Source organism: Plutella xylostella, chromosome 26 (genome assembly GCF_932276165.1).
Source record: "Plutella xylostella chromosome 26, ilPluXylo3.1, whole genome shotgun sequence".
NCBI lineage: Eukaryota > Metazoa > Arthropoda > Insecta > Lepidoptera > Plutellidae > Plutella > Plutella xylostella.
In genome coordinates this window covers 2,447,033-2,474,112 of record NC_064006.1, presented here as the reverse complement: position 1 = coordinate 2,474,112, position 27,080 = coordinate 2,447,033, and the positions used below count along the sequence as shown (strand labels likewise).

At 36.3% G+C, this 27,080-nt stretch overlaps 1 protein-coding gene and 1 non-coding gene across 2 annotated transcripts in view; both read right to left on the bottom strand.

Moving 5' to 3' along the window:
* Positions 1–9,489: 9,489 nt before the first annotated feature.
* Positions 9,490–13,166, bottom strand: LOC105394858. The gene is made up of 2 exons (XR_007267833.1): positions 13,030–13,166; positions 9,490–9,533 (listed from the first exon to the last, which is right to left on the bottom strand). It is a non-coding gene; the product is annotated as an uncharacterized LOC105394858 (transcript).
* Positions 13,167–20,201: 7,035 nt separating this feature from the next.
* The window catches only part of LOC105394857 (neuropeptide F receptor), a 63,231-nt gene continuing 56,352 nt past the window's right edge, over positions 20,202–27,080 (bottom strand). The window contains exons 3-4 of the mRNA XM_048630514.1: positions 26,810–27,043; positions 20,202–21,373 (exon numbers count right to left, since the gene is read on the bottom strand). Of these exons, the coding sequence (XP_048486471.1) occupies positions 20,687–21,373; positions 26,810–27,043 (921 nt within the window). The 3' untranslated portion in view covers positions 20,202–20,686. The remainder of the gene's footprint in view (positions 21,374–26,809; positions 27,044–27,080) is intronic.

Sequence of the window (27,080 nt, the reverse complement as noted above, 5' to 3'; positions counted from 1 at the left end):
AGATTTAATTCTTTTGATAAGTTGTAAAAAGTACTAGTCCATTTGTTAAGACAAACAACCTATGTATTTCTCATTTTTTTGTTAATTATTTAAGGATTGTTATTTTTTGTTAGTTTTTAGATGTATGGCTTACAAAATAAATTAGATTATAAAAAACCTATTTCTCATTCCAAGCAGCACTTAATTTTGAAATGCACCACTTTGATAAGCTAAATCTGCGCTTAGGTAGGTAGATTTGCTTGAATTTCTGATACTAGACCACCAAAACTTAGGTATGCTTAAAGTATCTCTGAATTGAATTATAGCAACAAATCCGTTCGAAGCCAGGCTTACCGTTTGCGTAAAGATATACCTAATTACCTACATAATGAAGAATTTACATTAGAAGTATGAAATTATGTATTCCATTTGTTTTACGAATGTAAAATGTAGTAGGTAAGTAACTACTTACGACGACAGCTCTAGAAACTAAATTGAATCTTTTAGCGCCTAAAAATAACAGGTACCAACCACATTATAGAACGATAGCTCGTATAAAAGGTCAAGGCGCATTTGTCTGTTATACGAGTAGTGCAATACACAAAATATTCGTATTCTTTAATTACCTATGATATTAACATAATATATATACTTTCATTAATGTTAAAAAATATCATAAAATGTAGTACTTAGTAGTACTTACCTAAATAAAATTAATTAATAATAAAAAAAGAGTCAAGTGCTGAAATCATAATACTTACTTGTCCTTGTTACATATTTCCTTATAAGAAATGCAAATAATGTGCACGTTTACACATTACACAAATACAGTAACAAAAGATAAGAAAGAAAACAATGTTGACGATACAACGTAACTGTAACTAGATTTACTAACTAGCACGCCTTAGTTAACCAGGGAGTTCCCCCAGGCCAGATGTTCGGTACAAAACAGAAGCGTTCGAATAACGATAAAAGACGGAGTTTGCAAGCTGAAAACATCATTCCACATCGAATAGACTATATAGACTGTCAATAAAAATAAAAGAAAATAAAATTCCAATTTCAAAAATCTCTCCTCATCATTAGTAGACTAAAGACCGTCAGTAAGAAAAGAAGAAAATAAAATTCCAAATTCAAAATGAAACTATCAAATATTTTCTTTTTCGTGTTGGTGGCGGTGTTCGCAGTGGCCAGTGTGTCGGCCGCGCCCAGGTGGAATCCGTTCAAAAAATTGGTGAGATAATTTTTTTCAGTTGTCTATCAACAAACTAAACATCCTCCCTAAGTCAAATTAATATCAGGCATATTTTGGGTGCATCAAAGATACAAGAATAAGAACCTATTAAATTTTTTTTCTTAACAAGCAATATTTAACCCGGTGTCCTCTGGAATATCAGTCAGCGGCGTTATAAACCACATTCCATGTTTTAGAAATTAATGTGACTTAGTTATGGCTTATTTTAATAACTAAAAACTAACTATCCAAATCGTATGAAATTAAGTAGGTAGGTACCTGTTATCGTGTTATCGAAACTACCTAGTAAACTTTGAAATAGAAATCATTTTTGGTTCAGTTGCCATCTGCAGTCATATTGTTCTGTATAATTATTAGGTAATTATTTACATGCCTATTTCTCGTTGGCTAATTCATTTTATAACCTTTCTGAATTACTATTGAACCCCAAAATGTAATTATGTCTGCAAATTGAAACATAAACTAAAATCATATTCCAGGCTTAGCTCCCATTAGGGTTGTAATAATAACACCCGAGGTCGTATAAGTTATAACGTAACATATTTATGTATTACCATCGACAAAATAATTAATACGCACAGATGAATAATACATAAGTACAGGCGACGAATATTAACCGTTTTTATTACAGTAGTGCTCAAACAGATCTCTGTTTCCCTCCATCCAAAGGTAGTCTGGCAGAGATCGCTTTTAGTGATGTGTGAAGACCGCCTTTTGTACCTTTATTAAGTTGCATTTTGTTAATTTTATTATTCTGTTTTGGTGTACAAATAAAGTGTATTCTATCTATCTATCTAGAGTCGCACTCCAGCTTAGCAAGCGGAGTGTAAGTTTTTAGACCGATCGAGTGGCGGCGAGTAAACGAATTTTAGTTTATAAAAATATGCAAACTGAAGTGGCAGTGGGCTGGTCATATCTGCCGAAGAACCGATAACCGTTGGGGTAGACGAGTTCTCGAGTGGAGACCACGAACAGGCAAACGCAGCGTAGGACGGCCTCCTGCCCACTGGACTGACGACCTTAGGCGGGTAGCCCGTAGTGGTCGGATGAGGAAGGCCGAGGACCGAGTGTTGTGGCGCTCCTTGGGAGAGGCCTATGTCCAGCAGTGGATGATTATTGGCTGACGATGATGACGAATTAATAAAGTACTTTACCATTATAGCGTACTTTACCATAATACTTAAAAGGTAAATGTACTTCATCAAGTTGTTTATGAATAATTAGTCTAAATACTAGAGTAGATTTAACAGTTATTGTACAATATTAAAATACATAGGCACTATGTTATCGCATAACTAAGTTTTATGTCAAGCTAACATACGACTTAGGTCTTAAATTATATTAATACCTAAGTCGTGTGCTAGCTTGACGCATCGTAAAAGAGTACATTTGTTGAAAATTTTAAGTACCTACCTAAAATGAAGTTAAAGCCGTTAGCTATAATTATTTATAAGTATATCAAATAAGTATCAGAAATAAAAAATTAGAAATCATATTATTATTAGGTATTTACAAAAAAGGGAATTCAGATTTACCTTATCGCCTTGATTGCATATAAGCGGCCGGCTTGTTATCCCCCTTACCTTAAAAGTTTGAATAAATACTATATATTACGGAAAATTATTGCTATCTCTCTGTTTTGTTTCAGGAGCGAGTGGGACAACACATCCGTGACGGCATCATCAAGGCTGGGCCAGCGGTCGAGGTGATAGGACAAGCCAACTCCATCGCTAGACCTGCAGGGAAATAGAATTCTTACTACCACCGATCGAAGGTTGGCTGGAAGAAATTACTTTTTGGTAGTCCGCCTTTGTATGTGAATAATTTAAGTCAGTTTGTAAAAATCTGTGCTGTATAAATTGTCTACTTTGTTTATTTTTTTTAATAGCCATAGTTGTAAATAAATAAATAGCGGCTATTGGCTAAACTATACATACATGAAAATACTAGCAATAAAAACTGCAGAAGTAGTTTTCCAGTATGAAATATTTGCTTATACTGTTGCACTAGTCATAGTTCTGTGCATAGCTGTAATTTAAGGAATTTTAGAATGTATTGTGCTATGGTGTATTTCATTAAAATGATTGATATTGTTAATAATAAATGTAATTATATTTAACAATAATCTTGTCTTTTTCATATTTTTGCGTGGTGATGAACCCACAGCTTGAACCAACACCCTTCAGCTTTGGTATTTATTTGTCAGACCATAAGAATAATAATCGTAAACATCTACCCTAAATTATATTATGTTATGTGTTGGTGGTGTAGAGATTAAGATAGATTAAAAATATTCAATACAATTGTTAATATTGTTATATGAAATAAAATACAATACCCAATACCCATTTATTTAAATAACAATCAGCAGCAGTTACAACAGACATAACAGTTAATTTTTCACTGTGAAAAGCATTGAAGGCATACAAGTTTTTTTTTAAAGTAGACACATTTGTGTCCCACTGCTGGGCAAAGGCGACATTTGATTTTTAAATTTTGGTCAGACCCCTTAGCATGAATTTTCATCGTGAACGTGAAGTAGAATTTATCGAGTAATTTTGTATGAAAATATGAACAGCGCCCCCGGTGGTCGGTAGCAGAACTAAAATTTTCCTTCAAAATTCATGCCAAGGAGTCTGATATCTATTCTATTCTATTCTGGTATGGGGTGAAGTTTAGAGGGTGGAACCTTTGTATATATCCCCTAGATTTCAGTTCAGTCAGCCTAGCTCTCGAGTAATAGCAAGCCTGGGTGTTGCAATAGCTGAAATAGGCGCTCTGTTGGTCCAAGAATAGATAATCTTGTTTCTGTAGTAGGTGGAAGAGCTAACAGAATATGTTCAACCTCAGTCCGGAGTCTGATATCTTTCTTGACTATCTGGTTAGGTTATCAATAAATAGTAGCTAAAAAAGGTTCCACTCATGAGAGCCATCAGAAACTTCTTAGAATAGAATAGCGATAGTACATTTTATTATGATTTATAATATATAGCTGTTCCTGCGAGCTTCGCTTCGCCTTAAAAAGTTTTCCCGTGGGAATTCCGCGATAAAAAAGCCTATGTTCTTTATCAGGGTCTAGACGATCTGTGTAACAAATTTCATTCAAATCCGTTCAGTAGTTTTGGAGTGAAAGAGTAACAGACACACAGGCGAACAGACAGGCACAGTTTATTTCACACTAGCTGTTCCCGCGAGCTTCGCTTCGCCTTAAAAAGTTTTCCCGTGGGAATTCCGGGATAAAAAGTAGCCTATGTTCTTTGTCAGGGTCTAGACCATATGTATACCAAATTTCATTCAAATCCGTCCAGTAGTTTTGGCGTGAAAGAGTAACAGACAGACAGACACAGTTACTTTCGCATTTATAATATTAGTTAGGAAGTTAGGATTAGGATTTACAATATTAGTAAGTATATAAAGTTTGGCAGATGAAAATTGTTTTCTACGTAAATGAGCTTTCGTAAGCACAAAGTCGAAATTAATTAATAATCACTTGACACAGTGCTTGTAAATTATTAATAACTAGCTGTTTCCGCGCGCTTCGCTTCACCTTAAAAAGTTTTCCCGTGGGAATTCCGGGATAAAAATTAGCCTATGTTCTTTCCCAGGGTCTAGACAGTACGTATACCAAATTTCATTCAAATCCGTTCAGTAGTTTTGGCGTGAAAGAGTAACAGACAGACAGACGGACAGACAGACAGACAGACAGACACAGTTACTTTCGCATTTATAATATTAGTTAGGATTAGGATAACATCACAATATTAAAGACTACACAGTAAAAATGCTCGATTATTTTTTTTGAGCCTGAAATAATAGATATGGAATTTAAGTGCAATCAATCATGCAACTTACCATTACGGTCAAAATAAACATCATGAGGAAACCTCAATATCTATATTTAGATATGTGAGCCCACTAACTCGCAGTGAAGCGTGGTGAGGAATGGTCCAAACTTAGGAAGGGAGGGTCAACCCTGGTGATATGAGAAAAAGATAAAGATACTCGTAAACAATCTTTATTCGGTGACCACCAAAAAGGTGCCATTCGAAAACAGCCAGGTTATCATAGAGAGTATTAGTGCCAATTTCTCCATAGTCGGTTACAGCATAACCAGGTATTAGTGGTTGACTTTTGACACATTTCTCAAGAATTTTATATGGAGATGTATAATTGATCAACCTTTCCCTGGTTACGATTTAACGGACTATGGAGAAATCGGAGCTTAGGGAGGTATAGGTTGGGAGGTATGATTCAGTAAAGTAAATAAATTATGACCAGGATTATAATTATATTAATTAATCCATATTTTATTAAGTTCAGACTTACACAGTAAGTATAAGATTTACAACGTTCTTAATAGACAGGATGTTTCACAAAAGAGGAATATGCCCAAAGAGGAATCGACTTGTCTCTCAGTTTCTGAAATTGTGCTAAGTATAGGAACCATGTTCTCTTGTTATCTTTCAGTCTACAATGCGGTTTTAGCAACCTTATTAGGTATACTTAAGTAATATTTAATAAGAATAATAATTTATAAATTCAAATAGGTGTAGAACAGTATTTAACATTTTTATAAGACGATTTTTACTGTTAAATTTCACACTGTGTACGCTTAAAAAAGTCTATAAATAACTTAGAATACTTATAGTAGATTGAGTACTTTTTCAAGTCTTTGATTTAACCGACTGTAAAATATCGGAGGATGTTCATTTGCCGGTGGGTCGTGCGATGGAAGTGGCTTGTCCTATCACCGCCACCGCGGGCCCTGCCTTGATGATGCCATCTCGAATGTTCTGGCCAACTCTTTCCTGAAAATAAAAGGAGAAATTTAGGTTTAAATCTATAGCCTGTCCTGCTCAGTCCGTAGGTATGTTATCAAATCAAGAGAGCAATTGGTAAAGCAAAAGTGACCCCTCAACAATATACACCTACCTATAATAAGGGAATAGATATTATTCGTCCTAACGTGAATTTTAGGCTGAGTAATCTAAGTAGGTACCTATCTATATTCCAAAATCGGTTCTACCTTTTTTGGCCTAAGATTTATTTGCCTAATCTCATATTGCATAGTAACGTTTGGTTAAAGTCTCGTTTCGCCGAAAATCGTATGGCATAAATGTCTTTTAGTAAAAAGTTATTTCGCATAATCTTGTTTAGCCTAATAATGGTATGGCCATATCTTGAATAGCATAATAATGCTATGGCATAGGTTATACAAAATAATAATATTCGTTTGGCATTAACTTTGATGGAGCGTCTCCCTACATAGCGCAAACTGGTGCCTTGTATTGTGGCCGCTATGTGGGAAACGCTCCGCTCCGCTTCGCTGCGCTCCACTTTGCTGTTGACGATAATGTGCACCTAACACGCTCCTCCTCGCTTTGCTCGTCGTCGCACCTACCTTTAGGTTTCGATCCCATGGGGTTTAATGGCGTTTGTAATCATTATAATGGTCATTCACTTTCAATACTTTGATCATTCAATATAGTGATTTTCGGGATATAGGAGAAAAATACCACAATTTGTACATTTACAACATACTTATTATATTATTTATCAAGATAATATTAAAGAAACAAGATTATACCAATACGAACAATTTGAGCAAACGAGGCTTAGGTGTTTCAAGTTTGTGCCGAAAGAGACGTAACGAGTCTTATGCCACATAAGTCTTGGCGAAGTGATGATTCTACCAAAAAAGTTTAGACCTTACAAGGTATGCGAAACGAGTTTAGGGCAATAAAGATTAGACGAGATGAGGGGAACCCTCCAAAATCTTACCAATTTCTTGAAGGGATTCCATCTGGGCGCTCCAGAGACACTGGCCACTGCTAAAACAGCCACGAACACAAAAAAGAAAACGTTTGACAGTTTCATTTTTAAATTTGGAATTTAAACTTCTTTTGGTGTGCTGTTTGAAATGTGCATGTCGAATGGTGCATGGGTCTGTGACACGTTGGTTTAAATAGCAGTCGCTTGCGAAGAAAGCGAGCGACGCCTGGGATCGGGGAAGTCCCGGGTAAGTGATTCCCCTTTCCATATAAATTATTGATAGTTTTGTTCCTTGTTCATAGGGACAAGCGATTGTGGACATTAAATGCTGAACTTCTTATTAAATGTGAAATAAGTATGGCTATTTTATCTTTTTTTTTATTAGTATCTACCTATCTATACTTTATGCTAAAAATAAAGTTACGCACAATATTTTGAACCTGCAAGTGCTAACTTTAAGTGCCACTTTCTCCATAGTCGGTTAGAGCATAACCAGGTATTAGTGGTTGGCTTTTGACACATCTGTCAAGAATTTTATATGGAGATGACGTATAATTGATGAACGGTCCCTGGTCGGTTAGATAACCGACATGGAGAAATTGGCACTAACGTTGTTAGTATGGCTGACAAGCGCCGCTAATTTGCCAAATAATTTCTGCACAAACGGTTTGGAGGATTTTTAATTTACTCCTTGAGCAGAAGCAGAGCTAGAGATTTAGGTTCTAAAACAGATTCTCCTGCAATTTTTGAAACACTTTATACTAAACTTATAATGATAGTTTCTGAAGTTGGCTGCGATGACATGTTTGTCATTTATCCAACCAACTGTCCATTTTTTATGAATAGGCGGTTTGTTAGTTTGATAAGGTACTAAAGTGCATTCACTACGAATTTTAGAATTAGCAAGTTGTTTGAACCGAACTTTATCCTAATCCTAACTAATATTATAAATGCGAAAGTAACTGTGTCTGTCTATCTGTCTGTCTGTTACTCTTTCACGCCAAAACTACTCAACGGATTTGAATAAAATTTGGTATACATATGGTCTAGACCATGAGAAAGAACATAGGCTACTTTTTATGCCAGAATTCCCACGGTAAAACTTTTTAAGGAGAAAGCGAAGCTCGCGGGAACAGCTAGTGTATAATAATTATGTACATAGAAACCGCCTGGTCACAATCGTCCATTGCTGTTTGTCTCCCAAAGATTGCCACTACCGGTCTGTATAAGGTGTAGCGGGCCCGAGGGTGTCCCATGCTATTCGTGGTCTCCGATATCCAGCACTCGTTGACCTCACCGACCATAGGTGCTTCGGCTTATATTATGTACCACTGCCATTTCAGCGTAATAACGAATGTGCTACACTCACGTGCAATAATTAAGTTCCACTTACAAAATGTCGACACCAAATGGCCCCAGTTTTTATAACATTATTTAATTTAGATTTTGATCAAAATATATATACGTTTTTAGTTGGTTGTATTCTGCTTAAATGTAATTAAATATTGCGGACCGCGTTAACCTTGTCTTTTCCGTTCAGGAGAAATTAGGTGATATTGTCACTGGAACTTTTTCATTGCTCGTGAGCTTACGGATATTATGAGTTATGTAGGCGGTACTACTATTCCCCTCATATTATATTAGGGCAAAGTGTTGTGATCTTGTGATGCTCCTTGAGACCGTCATTTTGTCCAGTAGCTAAATTACCGACATGTAATTATTGATTACCAATACATGTATTATGTGGACTATTACGTAAGTATACTAAGAGCTGATGATAGTAAAAAATTAATTGTAGATATTTTATGTACTTTTAACATTACTTAAATTTTCCGTGCCATCTAATCTTTTATGACTAGGTTCTGTGCCAAATCAATCGGCAAATGTGTTGATGAAATTAAGACGAAAACCCTTTTGTGTAGAGTTTGTATGAACAATGAATAAGATTTGTAATTTCAGATATCATTCAGGCTAAGGACAGTTGGTAATAAAAAAAATTATATGAATTAATTCATTAAAATATTTTATTTTAAAATAATGAAAGTAATCTATACTATTAATACATTATTTTTACTTTTCTATGAAATTATCAGATCTACTTATCAATAAAATATTTACAAAGTAAAAATCACTAAGTATAAATACACAATATTCTATTTGGTAATCCATTAATTTCAGTATATAAATAGGTATGGCTATTTCACATAATAACTGTATAAAAGAATGAGTATTTTCTTTTGAATGTGTACATTATTTAACCCTTTAACCGACCAAAAAATTGAATATTTTTGCAAAAAATATGGTATCAATATTTAAGTCATTGTCTAATTGCCGATGCCGGTAAAACGGTTAAATCATAAGTGTGGCGTGGTGTGGAAATTATAGCTATTATAAATGCAAGTTAATAATATCTAATTTATGTCTATCATTTGCCCGTAGGTCTGGCTATAGAAGTGGCTTGTCCGATGACAGCGACCGCGGGGCCCGCCTTGATAATGCCGTCACGGATGTTTCGCCCAACCTTTTCCTGAAAAGAAATTTAAAATAAATATACAGGATGTTGTAAAAAAGGTAAGCCGGAAGAGAGTTACTTTGGGGTTCATTTAAACCATTTTTGGTTCAAGACATTTGAAAATTGTAAAAAAAATATGTTTCTACGGAGAATATTTGTTGGTCACGTGACTTTCTACTATAATTGGACGTAGTTACGCAGAAAGGCCTCAATCCACAACTTTGTCAAAATTGAGTTATATACTAGAACATGCTATTTAATGTAGGGTCTACCTGTCAAGAAAACAAACACAGTAAAAAACCAACTACAACATACTTTTTTGATGTGGGGGACCAACCCACATTGTATGAAACACACATTTTTTAGTTTCACATAAAGGACTCAAACTGTTTGAGTCCTTTTACAGAAACGCATTTCCTATGAAACCATGAAAAATTTAGTTTTACATAAAAGACTCAAGCGCTCTGAGTCGTTTTAGAGAAATACGTATTCATTAAAAAAAGACAATTTGTATTTAGCAGAAAGGACTCAACCCGTCTGAGTCGTTTTAGAGGAATACTTATTCATTGAAAAAAGACAATTTGTATTTAGCAGAAAGGACTCAAACCGTCTTGAGTCGTTTTAGCGAAATACTTATTGATTGAAAGAAGTCAATTTGTTTTTAGCAGAAAGGACTCAAACTGTCTGAGTTGTTTCATATAATATAAGTTTTTAATAAAACAGTTCAAATTTTATTTGGCAGAAAGGATTCAAACTGTTTTTGTTCCGTCTCTTGGCCAGTATTCTGTCACCGCATTTTTCCACCTTCCGTCCCCCCACGAGCCAAGTATCCTGCCACTCCCATTTCAGTTCGGCGACCCGCATACCGACGTTGAACACTTTCCTCTTTTGACGGATCACCACGTTGGGAATACGTCTAAGCGAAATACTTAAAATGGGTCGCTCTATAGCTCTTTGTGGAACTCTGATTCGGTGCACAGTTTCGTTGGTCATCGTCCATGTATCGGCACCGTGTGGGCAAGTCACATTAGCAATTAACAATCCATAAGCAGCGTCGCTCGACTCTCAAACATCTATCGACAATGATTTGATTAGCGAGCGACGATGCCTAAGGATTGTTAATGGCTAATTTTCGGTGGTGGTAACTCCAAGGAATGTCACAAGGTGACTTAGTTCTCACACGACTGTCGGACCGGGAACCAAATCGACCACATTTGAAAATGAAGACATTCACTTCTAGATGTTAGAAATACTTAAGAAGGGTTGCTAAAGTCAAGAGTGATCACCACTTAGTGGTTGGAAAAATCTGCTTGACGATAGTGGGAGCTCAGAAGCAGGCCACAAGATCTGCCAAAGATGTCGCTGTAAATAAGCTGCAGGACCCAGAAGTCAGAAGATAACTTAGTATCCAGATCCACAACAAATACCATCAACCTACTAAGTGTGGGCGACGTGCCTCAATCAAAGGTAACTGCACTGGCATTAAAGACATGTTTTAAAAAAGTTGCGAAGAAATAATAAGGCACAAGGAACACTTAAAGAAAGAATGGATGTCTAAAGGAACATGGCATATGATCAACTCTCCAAGGAAGACTTAACATCGAACTAGACTACCATTCTAAAGAAGCACGAGTTGCGTACGAGTATTTTCTTTGTGAACAAAATATCAAACGTAATTTAAAAAAGGACCAACGCTGTTAGTCTGATTCTATATCTTGGAGAAAACAAACAGCGGCTGCCATGAAGGATCTATAGAAAGAATCAAATAAACTTTGCAACAAACCCCAGGATATCTCCTTGTTACTATGGAAGACCGACTTGTAAGATGGTATGACCACATTGCCGAAGTTTTTAAAGATCTAAACCAGTCTGCATCTGAGGAGTTGGATGCAGATTCAATAAACCAGGAGCATCTTGTATATCCAGATCTTGATATATGTCAAGAAGCATAATCGTAATCATTATGATTATAATAAAATCGATAGCAGTCGTTAAGCCTACTCAGAGACCTTCGGGCGGCTTGAAAACATCTGACAGTCGGGTTGCCCAATTACCCGTCAACTCGACACAAGCTTGCTTGTGTTGGGGTCCACTAACCCACACTGGGACAGAGTAGTGGACTAGGCCTAATCCCTTCCTTCATTGGAAGGAGACCCATGCCCCGGCAGTGGAGATGTGACGGGTCGTGATGATGGTTAATGATTATGAGATTTATAATTATTCTGCATCTTGACATAAATTTTAATATCCAACCGCAAAGTAAAATCGAAGTGATACGGACCATACGATCGCTGAAATCCCACTTTTCAGCGATCGTATGGTAAGCACAGGGAACGACACGGATATCCTACGGAGGCATAAAAAGGAGGATAGTTGCAATATACCGAGGGTGATGAAGTGAAGTTAGAGTAAAAGAGAATTTTATTTATGTCCAACTTTATCCTTTGAGGTTTGCTTATGTTCATATTGCTTTATCCTGAAAATTATGGGATAATATGGGATGGGACACTTACTAAAAAAGTGGGCTTCTATTTCGTAAAAAAATATATCAAAATCGGTTAAGTTGATCCAGAGTTTTGCTCTTGGGAACACATTTCCGGTTAGAATTTTATTCATGCCCAACTTTTTTCTATGAGGTTTGCTTTCCGTCAAAATGTCTTATCCTGAAAATTATGGGATACAAACGGGTCGTAGATACTCACTAAAAACTTAGGCTTCTATTTTGTAAAAAAAATATAAAAATCGGTTAAGTTGATCCAGAGTTTTGCGCTTGGGAACACATTTCCGGTTAGAATTTTATTCATGCCCAACTTTTTTCTATGAGGTTTGCTTTCCGTCAAAATGCTTTATCCTGAAAATTATGGGATAAAAACGGGTCGTAGATACTCACGAAAAAGGTAGGCTTCTATTTTGTAAAAAAAATATCAAAATCGGTTAAGTTGATCCAGAGTTTTGCGCTTGGGAATACAGTTCCGGTTAGATTTTTATATAGATGTGAAATGTTGTTTCCGATTACATTTCAATATAAATTATTTAATAATAGGTTTACTTTTCATATATAATTTTTATTTTGTGTAAAAAAGTAATGTCTTGTGTCTACAATATAAATATTTAGCTTTAAAAACCATATTGTTATTTAAAAAAATATTTTATAAAAATAAATATTTGGTTGGATCCTTTCTGCGAAACGTTGAATTTCCCTGCTTGCATAGAAAAAGCAATTTAGGAGAAAGGATCCAAGTGCATATTTTCATTAATAACTCAATAAATATTCGTTATAGCTACACCATGATTTGCCATAGTAAAATAACAATAAATATGCATAATTTAAGATAATTTCCACATATAAGATGCTTTTCATTGCTGAAGAATACCGATTAGAACTTAAAACGTCTATATCTCAGAACTAGGTTTGTGTGGGTTGAGTCCTTTCTGCGTAACTACGTCCAATTATGGGGCATTTTTTTTTAACTTATTATCCAGAGAGTAATAAAAAATAAGTCTTACTTACCAATTTCTTGAACGGCTTCCACCTAGGCGCAGCAGAGACACTGGCCACTGCGAAAAACGCCATGAAGACGAAAAAGAAAATGTTTGACAGTTTCATTTTTGAAATTGGAATACTTTATTCCTCGATTATAAATCAATGGATAGTTTGAGATGTGCCAGTGAACTGATGTGTGAGACTGAGACGAGTTGGTTTAAATAGTGGTCGTTCCTTTGATAGAACGAGACAGCTGCGGTGTCAGGGAATACCCGGAGAGATCAGTGGATGTGAATCCCCGTTTCTGTCTACTGTACAGTCTGGAGGAATAAATTAATAGTTTTTTATTGATTTATATCGCTTTCGATGACGTCACTTGTATTTTATAACTGCACTCACGAGCAATGAAAAAGTTCCACAATTTTATTTTTTTATAAACTTTTACTCAGAAATTAATTATTAATTATTTTCATACGATACATTTACTTATGTACTTTTAAGTTGTCATAAATTGTGTATAACTACTTTCATTGTCTTTCGAAATATTTATTTCTCTTTCCTTTCTTAGGTATATGAAATAACGACCAATACAGCGAGACCATTTGGTCTGCCACCACGGAAACGACGCCATTTCGATACAGAAGTTAATGAGCTATGATTAATATTTCACGGCTCAGGGGGTTACTCTATATGACGAAAAACTAAGTTTAGGAGCGCTGCTGCGCGAGCCACGACTCTATCTCGTTGTTTCAAACGTGCCGATTGCACGACAGCTCAAGTTCGTTTGTTTTTCGTCAGTATAGATAGAGTAACCTCCCAGCAACCGGCCTGAACATTCTCTGATTAGGGCGGCTGCATAGTTGGCAAAATGTTATCGCTTTCTTAGCCTGTGTGTTCACTGAATATGTCGACAATTCCGATTGCGTGGAACTTCAGTGGTGATAGTTTATAATATTATAGCTGTTCCCGCGCGCTTCGCTTCGCCTTAAAAAGTTTTTCCCGTGGGAATTCCGGGATAAAAAGTAGCCTATGTTCTTTCCTAGGGTCTAGACCGTATGTATACCAAATTCCATTCAAATCCGTTCAGTAGTTTTGGCGTGAAAGAGTAACAGACAGACAGACAGACAGACAGACAGACAGACAGACAGACAGACAGACAGACAGACAGACACAGTTACTTTCAAATTTATAATATTAGTAAGGATGTTTGTTTTTTGTAGTGTATGGGGTACAGACCGGTTCAAACAACTTGATAGTTCTGAAGTTAGCAGCGAATGCACTCTTGTACCTTGTCAAACTATCAAACCGCCTATTCATTATTTCAAAGATTGACAGTTGGTTAGCATGACAAAGCACAAAGGTGAAATCGTAGACAACTTGAAAACTATCAAGTAATCAAACTGTACAATGCGACAAGCTTATCTGTTCCGGTGAGAGCGAACTAAATTGATCCATATCTCATTATTTACTAATGAATTATACCTATATTGATATAGATTAGATGGGTTTATTGAAACCACAAGAGCGAATTACAACTACTGGCAAACTTAAAATCTTATAGAATGAAGAAATATTACACATTTACGTGAGCTGTCACCGGAACAGATAAGTTTGGGGCACTATAAGCATAATATACTGAAGGAGTATTTAATGAACAAACGAAATCTTAAAAGAATAATTATCTATACTTTCTAGGTCTACTGGTCTTCCTTAAAGCTTTCGACAGTAGCCATGTAATGCAACGATATGGAGTCGTAGTTATCTCAACAGCGATCGAAAACTTCGTATTGTCTCAAGCAACAGTAGTCTATATTAAACCGACTTAAAAAAAACGAGGAGGTTGTCAGTTCGTCCAAGTTTCATTTTTTAAGTAGGTACATTTGAATATCAGATTCCCTGTATTTGTAGCCTTATAATATATTGGTATCATAATTTACCTAGGTCCCCAGAACAAAATAATTGGTGACTTCCATGTAATGCTTTTGTACGGATACCAACATTGATGTGCCGCTGCCGCCGCTAAATCCACTGATAAATTTCAACCCTGTATAGTATTAAGTAAACCTTTATGTAACAATAAATAAGACTGTTGTTATTCGTTTGTAAGGATTTTCCTTAGCAACTTTGTATTTCCAAGTAGCGATTAAACCCTATGTTGTGTGATGTCACATATTTTAGGGTTTTCCAAAACACCACGTAAATTATATTATAGGAAATTCCTTTTTTATAATCACACATTTAAACTCTCAATCAAAACGCATACTTATGCATTTTTATTTATTTACATTTTAATATTTAGTTATTCACAGGGTGTTGATAAAGTGGTAAGTATAGTATAACTAAGCTGAAATTGGATGAATCAGGTGTCAATATGAACAACTTACTTAAGTCACCAAATTTGCAACACTCGGTATAGTTATTATCACAAATAACATTATTAACGCTTAAAAAACATTTACGTACAAGATTTGATGAAAAATATGTCTGATTATGACTTCCTTAAATATTCAATTTCCTCCTGCCAGCAGTGGGGTCACTCTACGTAACGAAATACCTAGTTTCGGAGTACTGCTGCGCTAGCCACGTCCCTATCTCGCTATAGTAAACGTGCCGATTGCACGACAGCTTTCGTCCGTTTGTTTTTTGTCAGTCGTAGAGTAACCCTCCAGAACCCCGCATTTCGCGAAAAATTCCAACAATGATACTTATGCAAACCCTTCTGAAAAGGGACGAAAAGGAATTCATCAAGATTATTCTAGCTTTGGGAGCTATTTCATTATGCACTTGGAGTCTTTAAGCATTCATAATTCGTAATTTATAGCTTGTGCATGTCACTTTTGTTAATAAAATTATGATCACCTCGAGGAGCGGTGGTAGCTCAGTCGGGTAAGTGCCGCTTCTCACGCCAGAGATGCGGGTTGGAATCCCGGCGCTGACATGTACCAATGAGTTCTTTTCTGAATTTAAGTACAATGTATACCATCGCTCTTACGGTGAAGGAAAACATCGTGAGGAAACCTGCATACCTAGATTTAGCACATCTAGATATGTGAACCCACCAACCCGCAGTGGACCAGCGTGGTGGGAAATGGTCCAAGCTTAGGAAGGCAGTTTAGACCTTGGGGATATGCACAAAGGTTCCATTCGAGAGAGCCAGGTGCAGGTACTGACACCCCCATAGAGAATAGAATAGAATAGAATATGATCACCTGTGATGATATTATGATATTCTTTTCTATCCTAACTAATATTATAAATGCGAAAGTAACTGTGTCTGTCTGTCTGTTTGTCTGTTACTCTTTCATGCCAAAACTACTGAACGGATTTGAATGAAATTTGGTAAACATAATTATGGTTTAGACCCTGATAAAGAACATAGGCTACTTTTTATCCCGTAATTCTTACGGTAAAACTTTTTAAGGCGAAGCCAAGCTCGCGGGAACAGGTATTCTCTATAAGGGGGTTAGTTCCTCCACCCTGTAGAAAGTATTGCAAAAGTGGTATATGAACCCAAAAAAGTGCATGGGGGCTCTTTCTGAGCATCTTTTGCTTTACCACTTTTCAGAATTTGCGAGAAACTTTGTTGGTCAAAAGACTTTGTTTTCATGAAATTTTAAAGACCACACTTAGTACAAATGTCTGAGGTTAGTACCCCTTTTTCAACAGCCTGTATATACCCATCTCCTCCAATGTTCGCTATTCTTAAGTGGAAGTGACAAAAGGGCGCTTGTACTTCAGAAACTGTCAGGTTGCTGAATTTCAGCTGAAGGACTATTAACTTTAATTTGAAGAGGGGCTTAAATTATGGATCATCTTATTTTATCTGTAAGTACATCCAAAATTAAAGGTTTTTTAAAATACTGATGGTACATAGTGTTACTGTAGGTACATAATATTGGATTCAAAAATTCCTATTCAGCTTATATGGAAAAGAAGGTGTCTAGATTTTTTTTTGCTCTGACACTCCATCTAGTTCGTAGTATTATTAATATCAAAGTTTTTGACAGTATGAAACTTCGATGATACCTACTTCATGTCAACAATACAGACCAAAATCGTCAAAATCCCTTTTAGTTAAACAAATCGGTAAACAAAATTTATTTTAGGCTCGAAATTTAAAATTACTTGCTTTGATTCAGCTACATCGTTTAAATGTTTACACACACCATGTGTATTTTGCAAAGTTTATGTTGGGTACAGCTATGGGTGTAGCTCTAAAAGATCAGAGGTTATCATTTCTACTTATTAACCGTATATATCATCATTAATACCTAGCTGTAGTAACTGATAGGTAGGTACTGATTTAAAGACAGTATCTACTATTTTATCCTACTTCTTGTGAACTTCCTTGCATAGTCTAGTGATGAAAGCGTAATTTTATCCTTAGCGTGCCCATGTTTGATTCTCGGATGGGATCAAAAATTCGTGTAGAAATATTGCAAACCTATTTTTTTTAAAGCGCCTACGATGTTAGTTAGAATAGACACGACGGAGCAATCTTGCGATTACTGATTCTTCAGGCTCCACTTACAATCAGTTAACATGTTGTACAATTCATAAAATTATACAATACTTACAGGGATATTTTATATCATGATAAAATATTATAAAATACCAGGTAAGAAAATATGTCGGTTTGATAAAAAACACCAAGACATAATAAGAAGTTCTACACGCGTTTTTTTTTGGCCTGGCCGGAATTCGAACCTACCATCCGTGTGTCAGAGGTAGTAAACCTCAACTACGGTCCCGCATTCATACTTATGAAAAATAGAGAGCACATTTACTTGATGCGAACTACGCATTCAACCTTTTTATGCTAAACAGGGTCTAAAGGTAATTCGGAAGGCAGGTAACGTCTACACAGTTTATATGAAGGATTCTAGATACAAATCTGAATACCTACAAATCTGCCACACATTAGGCGGAACCCTTTCGACCCGGCATTCTGTAAATCTAACAATATCTACAAGGAAAGGGCAATGACCAGCATTTCTTAAAGGAAATACCTGAATTACGAATTTTGTAGAGATGATGAAGATCTTGAAATATCAATATATTGTAATTTTACTAAGATGTTTGGTATAATAAAGGTAAGCGTCCACCTATCGGTGTCGGAGCAAACGGATTTTCATAAAAAAACGGTGTTTGCAATGCTGATGAAGTGGACGCACTTGTGTGTTTTTCTATAGAAAGAATACTGAATGTAATGCGGCTGCTGCTTACAATGCGGAAAGGTTGACGCTTACCTTAATACAAACCTTTAACTTACTTACATGTACATGTATTACTCTTGCTCCTGACATCATATTCCATAGTACAAATCATAAGATCTATGATAGATATGATAGATAGATAAGATCTATAAGACTTCTCATAAAAATATTTCGCAAAATAATCTTTTCAAATGAGAATGGCCAAATCTGACCCGCTTTGCAGCCACTGACCAAACCTATTTTTATTTAATGATAAATGTGAGGGAAAAATATTTAAAAAAATATAAACCATGTTTAATAAAAAAATTAGTATGAGAGTAACATCTAGTCAGTACAAAGACTTGATCTTTCAGCACCTATATCTTCGTTTTCCCATGCCTCATAGTAATAAAGTTTACACCAGGATATACTGTAGTCATGGGCTACACATCAGTATAATTATGTTTCATCAATGGCTGCTCTGGCGGGTCATGGTGCCATAGAGAAATGGCCATTCTCCTTTACATCACAGTTTGCAAAGCTTTTAAAAATTGCGTATAAATGTAGGACAGATGAAAAAAAGCTAAATTAGATTACCTAAAAAACAAAAATTAAATTACGTCTCTGAATTTTGGGCAACGCCTTTGAAATCCTCCAACAAAAAATTTTGCCTCAATATCTAAAGATCAGATCTAGCCTTTGGGATAAAGCTACTTACTCGTACATATATAATATGCAGATGATCTGCTTGGTGAATAAATAACAGATAAGAAATATTCACTTTACTTACTCGGGTACCCCAATTTATGTGGGTTACCTTTCAAGGATTTATGCTTTGTAAATATTTTGTATCGTATTGATAAACATATTCTAGACGGATTAGGTCTGTTGCTGGGTACCTAGAACTCTGTTCAGTCCTGTTTTCAAGAACTAATATTTAAATCATTCGCGGTAGAGGCAAAAATGTATTTCTAAGGATTTAACGAATGAGATTGTGTGTGAACGAAAAGGAATCGATGGAAAGCCTGCAATTTTGTTTACGTGACAGTAGTATCATAGAATAACAAGTGGGTACTAGTAGTCGTTATTCTATGGTAGTATCCTTATAACTGTTTTACACTTACCGATATGAATCCAAAAGTGTATCCGTTTGTTAGTCTTGCTTTGTCGTATGTTTTTTGATAGAACTGGGAGGGTGGAGGATGAAAAAAGGGGTTGGAAAGTTGTTATAAGTTAGCACTGTAGGGTGAGGAAAGAAGCTACATAATATCAAATATATGCTATGTCTAAGTCCTGCACACAGTTGCTAATCGACGCTATTCTGATTGCCTTATAATCCTTTCACCATAGAGACAAACTTTAGTCTAGTGTTTGAAGTGTTTTAGTCTACCTTACAATACACAATACAATACAATATAACTTTATTGAACAAAACACACAACATACATTAAATTACAAAAGGAGTAAGCACAATAGGCGGCCTTATCGCTAAAAGCGATCTCTTCCAGGCAACCTTTGGGTGAATGAGAGACTTATTGAGTAGAAGAGGAAGGTGTACACGTATTGCATTTAAATACTAGTGATATTTTTTATGTTTTAATAATAAATACTTAGATACATACATACAAATATAATAGATACTTATATATATACATACATACCATATACTTATATAAAGATTTATACTTAGGTAGGTACTATTAAATGATGGACAGATAATATTCCTTTACTTGTCTTTTGAAAGCAAAAGCTGATTTTGCACAACGGATTTCCAATGGCAGTGAGTTCCACAGCCGTATGGCGATTACTGTGAAGGAGTTGCCATAAAACTCAGAGGTGTGCGTTGGAAGCTCCAACAAAAGCCTTTGTGAGGATCTCATCGGCCTGTTGTCTGCGTGAAGTTTAAAAACGAAGCGCTCTTTAAGGTACGCCGGTGTAAGGTACCTTTAAGGTACCTTACGCGTAGAAGGAGAAACATTTTGAAGAATAAAGAAACATATGACACAGATGTGAAATGATTTATTCTTTGAAAAAACATTTCTCTCTAACAATATTTACCGTTTCCTTATTTCATTTACAAAACAATTGAAGAACCTTATTTCTACATATTTACAAGTGTATCAATAATCTAACCGTATGTTTTGGGCTCAGTAAAACATACGGCAAGATTATTATTTTATTTAAATAGGGTAAAGCTACATAGTATACAGTACATAACATAGTACAACAACGAAACTATATCGATAACTTAACGATAGTTTAATTTCACTTGTGAACGTATTCACGCGCAAGTGTTAGTAGAGAACACTGGTAAATTAACGACAGTCACAAGAGTACAAGAGTCAAATAACAGAAGCACACAAATCAATCCGTTTTTATTTCACCACCAAGAACTTGTATCACATAATGTAGAAGGTCAATTGACATTCGATTCAGAAACTCTGCATTTCGACACTGTGCGGCTCTTGCTATTTGAAGCAGCTCTTTAGTCAGAAAATTTGCGAGCATTGAGAGGTCTTCGTGTTGGCCGTGACCACCGTGTGCTCCATCTGGAGAGCCGTCAGCTCAGTGTCCAGCTTCCTATTATTATTCCTAGAACTCTTCTTCATGACCCCTTTCCTTCGTCCACAGCAGAGGATCTCCTCAAACTCCTTCCTGAAGTTATCATTCAGCCATCCATATAGAAGCGGGTTGGACACCGCACTGGACATCCCGAACATATGACAGACGGCATACGTGATCGTCATACTGTTCTCGTCCAGAATAGGATCGGGAGAGTTGAAGTCTGCGACTAAATTGAACACATTGAGAGGCAGCCAGCTGATGACATAAGTGGCTGCGATAGCTATGAGTATAGCTGGCGTCTTCCTAGTGGTTCGTCTTCTTCCTCTCAGGCGTCTGTGGATTTGTACATGCGCTATGATAACGACTAGAACTGGCAGGAGATATTGGAATATGAGGCTGAAGACGGAGTAGATGGCTCGTCCGTTTTCGATGGGCCAGTCTTCTATGCAGAAGCTCAGCGAGTCTATGCCGATGAGGCCGAGTTTGTGGGTTTTGAGGCTTCGGAAGATGTAGAGGGGTGAGGCGAGGGTGAAAGCGGTCAGCCAGATGCCGGCCATCGTGACGATGGCTCCCATGGTCTGTAGACTGCGGTGCGTTGGATACACGATCAGCTGTGGACAAAACAATTAATTAGTGATGCGATAGAATAACATGGGGTGCAAGAAGCCACCCTGAGTGACGTATCGTCTGTTCCTAATATACGTCCGGTATACATTGGTAATCATCGATTGATAACAGGTTTGACTGACTATTGGCTAATTATTTCACTACCGTGTGAAACGCTAGTCCAGAGAAGAATACAATAACACTTTATTGATCAAAACACACAGTAAACATTCCAATTTTAAAGTTAGTATAGTATGAACCTTCTGGTAGAAGAATTACTTTAGGGATAGAATAAATTAGGGAGGATACACGTATCAATTCTCAATATAATTAGAAGGTTAGGAATCAAAGCAATTAGGCTTAGAGAGTTCCTATTAGCCCACAACAAACTAATTGGAGCTGCTCCAAAACTTAAGGGGCTATATAACCAGGACTAGCGCCGCCATTGAAAAAAATTATAATAATAATTGAAAGCGTTTTTCCCAAAACTGCCACAAAAAAAGTTTGTTTATATCCGATATTTACAGATAAAATATCTTTCAGTACTTGCTCATTTTATTTCAGAGTAATATTGAAATTGAACATTGAGTACCTCATGTATGTACACCCACTCCATAATTCCAAGTATTAATATTATTATCGCACAACCAATGCATAGCTCTTAACGATAACCTGACTTTGTGAAACATTCGAAACACGCCACACAACCAAAAAATGTGCAATTCAATTAATGCAGATTATACAGAATATTTGGTTAAGTAACTTAATTACTTACTAAGAAAATATGAAATAGCTAACGACATAATAATAATAATGATCGGTTCGTTCTATGACTGTTCAAAAAAATTTAAACATCGTCAGCCATCTAAGCTAACAGACATCGCTCGATATCTAAAACCTGTAAAACCCCGATTCACACGCATTTTATAATAATATTACATATTATAGTGCAAGTGATTTGTAGTCTTCTCACCAGCAGCGGCCAGATACCTTTGCAGCCGTGTGAACGTATCGTTAATACCTACTTCACAAGGCGTGGGTGTTTATAATGCAAGTCAGTATAAATAAATTGCAAGAAAACCAGTCTGGATTTTACACCAAATCAATCTGTCTAACTAATATATTATACAGCATGTTCAAAACCAATACACATCGGCTTTGAATTCGGGAAAGACACTCTCAGAACCGTTAAATATTACAGGTTGAACGAGAGCTTTGCACGTGCTGATCATATCATTCCAAAAGACCCTTATTACTAGCGGTAGAAGGGGGGTTTTAGCGTGGCAAATTCAGAACGATCGTGTTTACGCTTCGTGTGCATAAAAGATAGCCTCGTAAAATGAACATAGCCTATTTCTCGTTAGCTGAAGAAAACACCCTCTATAACATTTCATTACAGATTCACGGAAAATTTTGTTTGCAAGTAAAATCTTCTCCAAGTATTCGCGAAATGACGTGCAAGAAAATACGTATCCGTATTAATTTTCTAAACTTGTTCTAAAGGTGCGGCAAGAATGTTTAATTAAATTTTACTCGATTATTAATATTGTAAATGCGTAAACAACTCCGTCTATCTGTTAAATTTTGACACTTATTGCCTGCATAATTAAATCCGACGCTCCTGATATTGTGAAACAGGCATATACTTTAAATGTTAAGCTATACATTAACGATATACGAGCAAGATAGTGTGTCACTAAAGCTGCGTACAGACCGGCCCAACGAACGCCCAACGATGGATATAATTATCATACATAATACAGGGCAGATTGCAGCAACGAAGGTAAACGATACCCGTTCGTTGGCGTTCGTTGGGCCGGTCTGTACGCAGCTATACAAAAACTATGCAAAAAAACTGTCCGCATTTCACACACACGCACTCACGCCTTGTACTAATGTACTCCCTTGCGGGGTAGGCAGAGGTGCATTGCTGCACCCACTTTTCGCCAGAGTGTTATGTTAGTCCCAATGTAATAGGGGGCGGGCCTATTGCCATTTTACGGGCACATCCAAGACCCGAGAACAAATATCTGTGTTTAAACAAATATCTGCCCCAGCCGGGAATCGAACCCGGGACCATCGGCTCAGTAGTCAGGGTCACTAACCACTACGCCATTCGGTCGTCCGCATTTCGTTTCCTATCAAACCGTTTCGTTCAACCTAGTGACAACTAATCAAAGAAGAGCTTGGTGTTAGAAGTGGGGTGTTATTTGTCGTGAAGTTTCTTCTGCACTGACACTCCATCTAGGTCGTATTAAAAAATCTTTGGTTAAAGCACTGAAGCTGGAAGCTTTTGAAGAATTTTGGCATAGAAATGGATTAAACTTACTTAAGGATATTGGATGCTTTTCAGAGCCGCAGTCTCTTGGGAAAAATGATTTTGGTAACATAAAATTTAATATAAATTCATTGCATGCATTCGCGTGAACTATGTAAGAGTATATTTGAAGTAGGTAAATAGGTATGTATTTTAAAGAGAAAATATCATGTATAACTAGGTATTTCATTACGACCACTACACATCTACTGCTGGGCAAAGACCTCTTCCTAGAAGTGCCAACATTTTCTATCGGTGGCCTATCTAATTCAATCACTAATGGCTACCTGTCTAAGAATATCTTTCCACTAGGGGATGTGCTATGTTATGGATATCCAATCCATATCTGGTGCCATACCTTCACTTCACATTAAGCTTCTATTCTTTTCTCTTAAAGTTTATTTCTTAACTGTGCAGTATTATTATTTTATTTTTGTTATGGAGAGCGAGACCTCCTGGCACAGGTATTTTTATACTTAATAGGAGGCCTTTACCTTGTATTTGTTAAAATTAAGAAAGTTTTGAAATAAACAATTTTTAATTTTTTAAATTTTTTTTTAAGCGCTTGATCACATTAGAATCTTCGGCGCGGTAGCCTAGACCACACATCGTTTCGAGTGGTTTCTATATGAACAGTTTCTGAAAACTTCATAATGTGTGATGTTTCGTGGCAAATATTATAAGTCGTAGTTAAACGAGGATTCCATTGATCGTTCATTCAATAACCGATGTATTTTTGTATGCAAAGTGCAAGGTTACGTTGTTGTAGCCTGTAAATTAAATTTATCTAGTTTTATAGCTCTTATCAGCAATATTAAGTGGGGCTTTATCGCTGGAGTGGCTGTATACTGTTCATAACACGAGACTCTTATGGTACAATAAATATGTAGATAAATTGAATAAATATAAGTTCATACAAAATCAATAAGTATGCTACTCACTGACCAACATGACTGATCTCTGAATCTGCAATATTCAATTCACGAAAAACAAGAACATAAATATAAAACAGTACAAAAACACCTTATTGCTTTTAGCAACCTCTACCAGACAACCTTTCAATAGAATTTTATTCATATTATAAATTTAGAAGAGTGTCCTACTTATCATGCCATTAAATAAATTCTTTCCTCCACTGGTAACAAGGCGCAGTGGGTTTTCAATTACTCGATATCATCTTGCAAGACGGACAGCACAAGAGAATCTTTGTCGGCTCTTCAAAGAGCGGATGTCGTTGGATGCGAGCCTGATTAGAGTACGACCAGGCTAGCTTCGCAACGAGTGAAAGACGGAAGTATCTTTTTTTTACTTCTGAACATAAAGAGGTGTATTATAAGTTTAACGTGTCGGTATATCTGTCTGTGGTAGTGTAGCTCCCAAACAGCTGAACCGAATTTCGATTTGTTTTTCTAGGTCAATCGTTATGACATTATGTTATCACGAGTGTTCTTAGCCATATTTTATGAAAATCGTCTTAGCCGTTCAAGAGTTACTTATTATGCGAGTTATGTTGCTTTTAGTGTTGAATGTCTGGTTCTCTTAAATAAAATTGTAGTCTAAATTAATTAAGTAGAGTAAAACGTACTAATATTGTGTTAAAAGATTACGAGGAATAATAAAATTGTTGCCTTTATAAACTTTTTTTTTCTGTAAGTTGCATGTTGTAGTTGTCGCACTCTATTGATTACAATCTAGCGTCCACTAGTTTTTTAAGAAATTATTTTTAAACTCGGACCTATCATATTTTATACAAATGGGTAGGTTGTACCTATCTTAGTACGATGTAAGTATACAGGGTGACTAAACGCATCATTCTTAACAAGTTCTACGACTTTTGAATATTTCCTATAATACAGAGTAACTATTTAATCTAAAGTGGACGTTCTGAATAACTAATGTTCTAGGACTTTTGAATATTCCTCTATAATTATATCCTCTCTCAGCTCCCGAATAACTTTCCACAAGACTTGCCTAAATACAATAATCTCATTTAATAATTAGATATTACATTTGTATGGGAAACGTGCGGATCGCCGGCCCTTTCTATTGAACAATAACAATGGTTTTAGGATAACAAGGAAAATCCTTAAATTAAATAACTCAAGCCGTTTCCATTAAACTCTGTTAATCTTATGATCTCTTATAATCTTTGGAAACAGCTGTTACCTTATTTAATAAAGCACCTACTTTTCACTTTCTGAAAGTTCTTTTCATGCCCCAATTTGAAGAGAGTTAACAAAATTTCAGTGTACCGAGTAACTTGTAATGCCAAGTGGCAAAGATCATAATTGTTTGCGCACGATAATTTCCATAATTAACTACATTTGCTGTTTGTGTGCTACGTAATAATATAAATTTTGCAGGGATTAAAAAAGGCGAGGGTTTAAATATAGAAAGTCAAGGGAGTGACTTAGAAGGTCATTATGAGCAACTTTTGTTCTTTGACTTTAAAAATTCGTGAAAGAAAATGGCTTGTTCATAGAAACTTCGTTGGTCGTTTAATTTGGTGGTAGATTTTTTCTTGGTTTTTTTTTTAAATTGAAGAACAAAGGAGTTAGAAAACAAAAGGGAAAGCCATTTTGGGTTACTTTAACACTTTTGTAAGAACACTCTCGGGCAATGAAAAAGTCCCAGTGACAACACCACCAAATAATATATTACAAATGGAATGAAATGTTAAAAAAAAAATGTTTTTTTGCTGCCGACATTTTGTACATGCAACTTTTTCATTGGTCGTGTATTTTCTTCTAACCAAAAAAATACCAACCTGATATCGACCCAGCGCGATCGCGGTAATCGAAATCGTCGACACGAAAATCGATATCGCTTGTATAGCACCACAAGCTTTACAAAGACTCGGCCAGTCGGGCAGGGGCCAGTGCTTGGTCAACAGCTCCATGAGGGAAAAACATACACCCAGGGAAACTTAAAAACCCCTGAATACACTCACGAGCAATAAAAAGGTGCCAGTGACAATACTACTAAATTACTCCTAAACGGAAAAGCTAGTTTGATAACGCTGTCTTCAATATAGAAGTACATTTAACATAATTATTAGCACCATTTGGTATCGACATTTTGTAAGTGGAACCTTTTCATTGTATTTTCCTAATAAAATACTAACCTGATACCGATCCAGCGCGATCGCGGTAATCGAAATCGTGGACACGAAAATCGATATCGCCTGGATGGCACCACAAGCTTTACAAAGACTCGGCCAGTCGGGCAGCGGCCAGTGCTTCGTCAGCAGCTCCATGAGGGTCAGGGGGGTGCCGATGCAGCAGACCAGCGCGTCGGAGACCGCCAAGTTCACTATGAACATGTTGCGAGCTGTCCGCATCACTGGCTTGCGGACTACCTGAGGAGGAGAGGTGGTTGGTGAATGGTGGGTTTGA